This window comes from Limulus polyphemus, unplaced genomic scaffold (assembly GCF_000517525.1).
Source record: "Limulus polyphemus unplaced genomic scaffold, Limulus_polyphemus-2.1.2 Scaffold715, whole genome shotgun sequence".
NCBI lineage: Eukaryota > Metazoa > Arthropoda > Merostomata > Xiphosura > Limulidae > Limulus > Limulus polyphemus.
In genome coordinates, this window is record NW_013666325.1 from 193,220 (window position 1) to 202,994 (window position 9,775).

Below are 9,775 nucleotides of genomic sequence, written 5' to 3' on the forward strand. Positions count from 1 at the left end.
ATGCTAGCTTAATACACATTAGCACATGTAGGGTTGGAGCATTTTTCAAGTTTTATGGCATGCCCAGGAATTTACACAGAAATGTGCATGAGGTAATAGCTCTTTGTGGTGCAGAGAGATGAGTAGCATTTCTGAATTACAACCTGTTAACCCAAACTGAGTTCAATATACCTTCTTTTCTTATAACAAAACTTAAGTTTGTCAATTGAATGACAATGAAGTAAACATTATACAATAATGGCATCTCTTGACTACAACATAGTAAACAATGTGGATCAATACTGTACAAAGTGCAAATGTCTTTAAACCCTCAAAAATATCAATATATGATAATATATCTTCTTTTTATATATTGTATAGTTGCATTGTGTTACTATGTTGAAATTTGGATTTACCAGCACTAGCATAATATTGTCTTTTAATTTTGTCACCAGCTGACTGAAGTTTTCACTGGCTCACTCATAGACAGTAGCCACAGAATCCCTAAAGTGAATCATGTTATCTGTAAGTTTGTTGGATTCATTATCACCTTCAAATCAACCACAGATGAAGCCAATTAAAAAAGTATGAGCATTGCTGAAGAATAATCTGTAGCATCATGTTTTGCACTTCTTTTTTTTTATCATGGGTGATAAGCCTTCATCATACATCCTCTGTCAGATACACAATCAGTTGATTCAGCACTATACAGTTGTATCATTTTACCATTCCAACCACACAACTAAAGAGGATTGTAAACTAGGTTTGTTGTTTTCTAAGATTTTACATATTTTAGCAAAAAAGCATTAACATAAAAAAGCATGTATTTGATCAGAGTGTAATCTTGCTTGTAGCCCATGTTTTAACACAAAATCACTGATCATTTTCTATACCAATGTAGCTTATTTCTGGTTTGATGAAACATATAAGTGATGTAAGCACAGGTAGGCCTAAGAAAGCCATAGCCTACCCTCTCAGCACCCAGACAAGGCTTTTGTTGACCTCAACAAAAATAAATCAACATGATGTTTTAAGAAGGCTGGCATCTATTCATTAAAAATACTCACTTCAGTGCCTAACACATCTGTGATTTCACACATAAGAAATAAACTCCATTTAAGAGTGATTTTTCTTGGAATAATGATACAAGATATGATTTTTCAGATAATAGCTATAGTGTAGCAAATCCACATAAGCAGTCATAATACACACTCAGACATTCGCTCAGGGTAGAAAACAAAACAACTCAATTATCCTGATGATTTGATCATTTCAGGCAAATGTACTGAGCTTTCTATTAACAACCTTGGAGATGCAATATAAAGTTCAAACAGTTTCCCTCCAAGTAATACTTTTACTTTACTTTTGTCAGACATGCATAGCCTCATATCAAGTAGCATCAATGACTTAATTAGTCATGAGGCAATAAGCAAGAACTAGCCATGATTTCTTCCTTTCTCTTTACATCATGAGAAATCTCCTTATGATGTCACATTTTAAACAAAATATTAAAAGAAAAATCAGTCAGTAATATCTTATTATCCTCCTGTTTACATGTGTTAAGTTGTATATGGTTTTAAGGTTAGTTTTTTACTGTAGGCAATGGAATAAACAAGTAATTCTCACTATGCCCCATATAAATAAGAAATAATTACAAAATAGCTCAAATATGCTTCCCATGATATTTTGTCATCATTATCTGTTGGTATATCTGAAGGTAAAAAGAGGTACCACGTAAACCATTTGGTTTGAAAATATATGGTGTGGTTTGATAAACTGAAAAGCTACATTCAGCTAAAGCCATGACTGCACTGACTGAAGAACTTTTGTACTGTCTTCAAGATTTGAGGTAGCATAGTGATGATATCCACACACTAATTAACCATCTCCACACGGGCTCTCGACCACGCGACCTTTTTGTACTTATATAGTCTTTATAGATTTGATAATACTAACTTTTGATATAGTGTGTGTATATCTTCAGAAACTTAGCAGTCTTTCAAGAAACAATATAAGCCTTTCACATACAAAAAATCTACATAGATGCCACTCTACTGAACCACGACATTATATTAATTGTGGTTGTCATGTGACTTGCTGATTTACACATTCAAAATAATTTTAATATAAAGCACTCGACTCTACGTCTATATGTATCTACGGGAGTGATAATATATTTAACATTAAAAGAGAGTACTAAAAAATAAATCAGGTTAAGCCTTGAAATTAGTTTTGACAAAAGGATAGTACCTCAAGTCTTGCAGAATATCTTTGACGTTATACATGGTTATTAAAGAAGTTGTTGCAGCTGGAATGATGATGATAGGAGTTTTGGAAACTGTAAATAGAAATAAATACAACGTGACTACCATTAAACATAGTTCATATATAAAAATAATATTCAAAAAAAACATTTACAAAAGGCAAGCTACATTTTGTTTATTGTTTACTTCTTAAATACTTTACATAAGGATAGTTTAAGTGAGTCTAAACATCAGATTTTTTGACAGCTAAATTATGAAGTTTACCAAATTTATTTAAGTAAATGACAGAGAACTCAAATATCCAAAAATCATTTAAAATTTTATAAAAGTAATGTGCAAGTTCATGTATCTACTTCAAAAATTGGAGCTAGTTTGCTATAAAGATGAAAAAGCTTTTAATTACTTGACTTAATATATCTATATAGATAGATCAACAGACAGAGACTTTTCTTTTTTAAACTGACTACTGTTGACCTTTTACTAATTATCTAACATCATAGAAAATAAAATCAAACTAACCTTAACTCCATATATATATATAATTATCCAATGCTAAACCTCACACTTTCCTGTCAGTTTTTAATCAAATATCTACTCACGATACTTTTTGCCTGGGTTCAGCAATATCTCTCACAGAACTTTATGTAATTAGTAACATTTATCAGAGAACTCTTGAACATATTTTCTAGAAGACTTTTCAAACTACTTTTAACACATTTAGTAATACATCTCTCATTTGTACATTTAAACAAAACTATGTAATTCATACTTCAAATTGAAAAAGTTAGACTTTTATTTGACAATTACGAATTTTGTAATTTTTCTCTGAAACAACATAAACTTAATTATCAAAACCATAAAATTACTTAGTTGTACTTTTAAATATATTTAGATGATATAAATATAACTTATCACCATAAGGTAGCTGCAAAAATTGTTTTTTATACAGTAAATATTAGTCAATATCAGTAAACGGTTTCATATTAGTCAATATCAGTAAATGGTTTCATTTTAGTCAATATCAGTAAATGGTTTCATATTAGTCAATATCAGCAAACGGTTTCATATTAGTCAATATCAGCAAACAGTTTCATATTAGTCAATATCAGCAAATGATTTCATATTAGTCAATATCAGCAAACGGTTTCATATTAGTCAATATCAGTAAACGGTTTCATATTAGTCAATATCAGTAAACGGTTTCATATTAGTCAACATCAGTAAACGGTTTCATATTAGTCAATATCAGTAAACGGTTTCATATTAGTCAATATCAGCAAACGGTTTCATATTAGTCAATATCAATAAACGGTTTCATATTAGTCAATATCAGCAAATGATTTCATATTAGTCAATATCAGTAAACGGTTTCATATTAGTTAATATCAGTAAATGGTTTCATATTAGTCAATATCAGTAAACGATTTCATATTAGTCAATATCGGTAAATGGTTTCCATCTACTTAATACTTTTCTGACAATTCCCTCAATTATTTCTTTTCCTCCATTCTAATAAGATTAGAATATATTTAAATATTGTCCCTACAACAAATATCTCATGTTTATATGTTATGAGGAGCTGTAAAAAAGAACTGTTAGTATCATACTACTATAGTTAAAAGTAAATGTTCATCAGAAGTTGACTTTCACCTCATTTCTGAGTTCAGTTCAAAACTGAATTAATTAAATACAGTCACTTGGTACTAATATAAATTTGTTACTTAATACTTTCTATAAGCTAATTATACATACTACATATAACCTGTAAATCAGTAACATTGAACTTACCACGTTTCTGAGGTGTTCTGTTTGGCACTGCCACTGGAACAGGATGATGCTGAGGAGTGACAGGTGGTGCAGCACGTTTTGGTTGGGTGCCTTCTGTCACAGACTTCAGAGTCATTCCATGGTAAGTACCCATAGTGTCAATCTTAAAACCCTCAGTTTCTAAAAAACAAGTTCAGCTCATAAATCACCAAAACTTCAATATCTCAGCTAAAGATTTATTATTTTTAAATGTGTCAAATAATATCTCTATTGTTTGTGTACCTTTGTATTATTTGTAGATTATTTGTAGGTATTATTTGTAGATTTCAGGTTCTAAATTTATAAGTAAATTATAGAAGGTTAAACCAGCAATGTTATCACTAAGATTAGAGAAGAAAGCTGAATGACAATTTCGAACACATAATGAAAGATCTCAATAAATTGCACAATATTGTGGAAGAATGCCCTTCTTCAGGTTTATGACTAACATAAAACTGCTAAAGTGTAACAGTTTATGCAACATTCAAAACTCTATAAACATAACAGCTGATTGGTCAAAAATCAGAGATATGATACCACAGATAAAAATAAAATAAAACTGAAGATGAAGAAAAAGCATCAACATTATTTAGAGAAAATATAACTTAAGTAAAAGCAAACAATATTATTATATACATATATACACACACAAATACATATTCTCACTCAAATCAATGAAATCAATAGTGTATGTTACTTATAAAAACAAAATTATGAATATTTTACTTAAAATGGGTTTTTGAAAGAATTAAATATTTGATGTTATTGTACAGAAAATGCTGAGCCAACAATAATGGAGAAATGATAAAAGTAGCTCCTGACAGAGGTTTAAAAAAAAAAGCAATACTTTTATTAAATTATTATGTACAATAGAATTATTGAAAAAGAGAAGAAAATAAAAGCTATAGAAATAAAATCTTTTATTCCTTCCATGAGCCTTAAGGCTACAAAAATGGAAAGTCATTTTCCTGGGTTATCAGTACCGTTTGTTTGCTTGTTTCAAAACTTTTGTGTAAAGATACACAAGAACTATCTGAACATATCTGTCCCTAATTTTGAAATGACAGACTAGACAGAAGACAGCTTATAGTTCTGACTGTCAACCAATTTTCTTTATACTAGGAGAGCTACAAACTTTTACTAAGCACTACTTTTTTTCTCTCGGCAGGGTTGCATTTTAGGAACCTTCCTACACTTAACTAACTCACTGCTATGTTACGACAACTGTATAAAGACATTGAAAAGAAGAGATACCTCTGTGTTTATAGCAAAGAACTCAAAAACTACAATGGTGATAAGATAGCATGGAAAATGTTGTAACACTTTTATGTTATTAAATAAAAAAAAATTGACTGCATATTTTGTTTCACCTGGTGGATCAGCTGTAAGTTTCTGACTTACAAAAATATAATTGAGGGTTTGATTCCCTGTTATGAACAGGGAACTAATGGTCTATTTCGTACTTTGCATAAAAAAAAGAAACAGCACATTTTCAGGTAGTGTCAAAAGTTATAATTTACATAAATTGAAAATGTATTTCCAATAGATACTTTCCTCTTCTCACATAATACCTTTTCTTCTTCAGTGCTGCCCTCTATATGTACAAATGTTTTCCTTGCCACTAGCCTTGATACTCTTACCTATCCCACATGTTTAATGTGGTACAGCTGTGCTGTAGCATGCAAATAGGCATGCCACAACCCTCCACCAATAGGAGTGCTACACACCTTCCTGACACAGTTAGCTCCCTCTATATTGTAGAACAATCTTCACTTTGAGATTAGGCCAAAAAGGAGTAGGGGGGAAGGGTGGAAAGTGCAAGAAGAGGTAAGTATCTATGGGAAATACATTTGCAGTTTAAGAAAATTATAACTTCCAATACGATACCTTACCTCCAAAATTCAACTATATTAGCACCCTTCAGAAAGTGTCCAAAGAGAACACATGGAGTGTGACACCTTTTTGTAGAGGAACTCACCAATTGGAGATGACACCACATCTGAACTAATTTTTGTAGAAAGGAAATTCATCCAATAGTCGAATGGATGTGCCAAATGGTGTAGAGTCGCTAGGACACATTAGACCGTAATCAGTAGGTTAACTCCAGTCCGAAACCAGGTGGCATCAAGTATTTATCATCCAGTCCATGGTAGGGGGAGTGTCCCTACCATTTTCACCACAAGACAAGGAAGCAAAGGAAAAAAATGGCTTCTGTCCTGCCATCCTCGTCTGGGAACACGTGTGCAGGTCCAGGAGTGTGATTTTAAGGAATTTACTGCAAACCATGGTCTCTCAAATATACAGTATGAACATCTTAACCATTAGTTCATGCACAGCCCAGATATCAGAGGCAATAATTTTAAGACTTAGACACCAGTTACTCTAATCCATTAAAAATTCATTGAAAAAAAAAAAGATACTTCTAAAATTATTTCAGTCTTTTTTGAGAAATCAATTAGGTCTCCTACCATAAAGGCATCCAATGTAATCTCTTCAACAAGTCATACATATATTTTGTTCTTGTACAGTGAATGTAAGTGAAAACACATTTATGTGGATTATCAAAACTGTGGTAAAAAATTTAAGAAAGCATAAGATATCAATTTAGTATTAACAGAGGGTTGTTCACAATCTTTGGTAACAATAAAAATATACTATAACTGGCCCATGGCCATTCTTGTGGCCTGTGACTGCAGAAAACACCTGAAACTGACCATATCTTGAAGGGATGCATAATAGGATTATGAAGTCCTCGTATTCTGTGTTTATAAAATCATGTAAGGCACAAAATAATAGCATTTTGAAGAAAGAAAATATCTCTACTATTGAATTATATTGGTATAGCAAGGGAAGGAATGATACCAGCAGTGAAAAAAACAGGTTACTCCTCAACAATTTGCAAGTTGTACACTAGAAGAAGTGAAAAAAATTAAACATTAGATGCAACCCAAGAACACAGTAGTCATTAAAATTAAAATCAAATTAGACCAATCTTGTGTTAAGTACTTATTAAAAACTCAATATGACAGCATTAAAATTTACATAATATTTTAAAAAACTTTATTAAAGGTACCAATATTACCAAACAACTTCTACATGTTTCTTGCATTATACAAAAACTGGAAAGATATATAAACAGTACTGAGTTCTTTACTGCTTTTTCCATCCTAACGACAGTGAGTCTGTGACCCAACAAAACATGCAGTTGTTAAGCCAAGCCTGGTGACTTTAATAAAAAACTTTGTTAAAGTATTGCGCAAATTTTAATGTTGTATTATTGAGTTTTTAATAATCACAGTAGTCCTTTTGAAGTTCATACAAGATAATTCATATGGGTTAGATCTACAAATGTCATAAGAGCCTAGATTCACAAGCTTCTCTCAAAGTACATAGTTGAATAGAAGACAAACTGTCCAGTGGTAACTGACAAAGGATAAAGTTAAATATGCATATGCCATTACCTTAGCAAAAGTATATCTGTCTGTGCATGACTGATATACTTTGGAAATAATGAAAAGGTTAAAGAAAGGGTAACACTGACTTCAGTGGTTGCACAAATGGCCTTCCACAGTGGAAATTGCACTAGTGAGAAATTGTACATAAACAACACCATCACAGAGAATGCTATCAGGGATGGAAGGAGAGGTTGTTACCATAGATCATGAATACCATTCTGTATAATATTTAATAATCCTTAGTCTAAAGCTATTGCATAGTAAAATCAGTAGGATAACTGCATAACCAAATACATTATTAGTTATCTTGATCGTGACATACAAATATAAGCACAGACATCCTGGCCCACGTTTTCATCTTTCAAAAGGAGGATACCAGACATCTAAAAAATAGCCATCTTCTCATTTTACAAGTTTTCTTCCTTTTTCAATGTTTGTGATTTATCAGTTTCAACCAACTAACAATTTCTTAACCACCTTGTGTTTTTTATTTTACCTGTCTTAAACAAACCAAACCTATGGATTTATAAGAATAAACTATTTCCACCCTCTGGTAATGTTTTGTTATTTTGAGTTTAGGTGTGTGATTATTGTTCTTTGTGATTCAAGAAAGGACTAGATACAAGATAAACAAAACATTTAGGACTTTCATGTACTAAAAAAAAATTAACATAATATGATGAATTAATATAAGTTTCGGCAAAAATGTCTTTTTATTCCTCAAGTGTACGATGACTTTAAATCTTAACTAAAAGTTTTATGCAAATAAATACAGCATTTTAATTAAATATAATTTTTGACAAAACTCTGTAAAGCTAACAAACTCACATGGTACTCAAAAGGTTGAAAACAGCAAGAAAAATTGAATATTTAAAGTTTATCAGCAGTATTTAATAATGTTACAGCATCCTAGGGTTTGCAAAAAATATATACAATCAAAATTTCACAATTACTGTAATAATGTAGTTTATGGAAACTCAAGTCTTCTACATTATGGTTGATGCAATCTTTCCCAAGAGAATTCCATCTGTGCAGCATTGTCCAAAATCTCATAACATAACAAGGCACTTGTGGATTTCTAAACTACTGACAGTGGGCCAGTCCAAGTCAGTTAAAACAGGCTCTCAATATGACACTGTCTCCACCACTCTTTATATTTGGAATAACACGTTTATAAACAGTATTCTCTAAACTGCTGACAAACCCAAAATGTCTATTCAAATTAAACAATGAATAGTGAGAATCAACACTCCACCTGATGGCTGTCCACTTTTATTCACCCACAGTTTGATATCTAATGCACCATGAGAGTCAAAGCCTTGCATTCATGGCTGAGATGAGAAACTTATAGGTTTGCAGTTTGTATGCAAAATCCAGCCACATAGAAATCCTACACACGTTAAATGTGTTGGGATAATCCTGAACTCATTAAAAATCCTAGGTAAATAGAACCAATGTCATATGAGCACTTATGATTCACAAAAGACTTCAAAGTTCACATGGAATAAGCAGTGGTTCATTTTGGGCAGTCTTTCTGATAATTAATATACCACATATAATTTTTCCACATCTACCCACAGAAGATTTAAGAGGGTAAGCTGAATGTCTCAACCATGTTTCTATTCTAAGAAGGTTTATCTTTCATAACCAACAATTGATAGACAAGCAGCTACTCATCTTTATCAACTATATGCATCAGCACAATCTGAGACTATTGCAAATTCAATGAAGACAGGCTCATTACTATATTACAAGATGGGCTTATGTTGTCCCCATTCTGTTTTAGTAATACTATCATAAAAACATAAGATATTTGTCACACAATGTTGCATACTTTATATTTAAAAACATTTGAAAGGTAATTTATCACAAGTTGCAAATAACATGAAGAGTATTAAGATACATTATTTACTGTCAGTATTCATTATGTTTGACTTCTCGTATTCAACTAACACAAAATGTGGCAATGGAGGCTCATATCTAGTATTGATAAAAATACTAAATACTTCACTTGCACATTAGCTGTTTTTTATCTTTATAAACATGTTTGAAGTTAGACACAAAGCTACACAATGGGCTATCTGTACTCTGCCCATCACGGGTGTCAAAACCTAGTTTCTAGCACTGTAAGTCCGCAGATATACCGCTGTACCACGGGGGGGGGGGGGGCATAAATGTGTGTTTCGTTTTTCCTTTATAACAAGCCACTATCAGACTATCTGTCTGTCGTCCGACCGGAAGGAATACTAACCTCCCTTACTAAATAATATA

At 31.9% G+C, this 9,775-nt stretch overlaps 1 protein-coding gene across 2 annotated transcripts in view; it reads right to left on the reverse strand.

Annotated features, from left to right (window-relative positions):
* LOC106460131 (parafibromin-like) overlaps positions 1–9,775 on the reverse strand; it is a 79,778-nt gene that overhangs the window by 23,940 nt on the left and 46,063 nt on the right. For both annotated transcript variants that reach the window (XM_022386782.1, XM_013919813.2), the window contains exons 10-11: positions 4,032–4,190; positions 2,230–2,317 (exon numbers count right to left, since the gene is read on the reverse strand). In XM_022386782.1, coding sequence (XP_022242490.1) covers positions 2,230–2,317; positions 4,032–4,190 — 247 coding nt within the window. The remainder of the gene's footprint in view (positions 1–2,229; positions 2,318–4,031; positions 4,191–9,775) is intronic.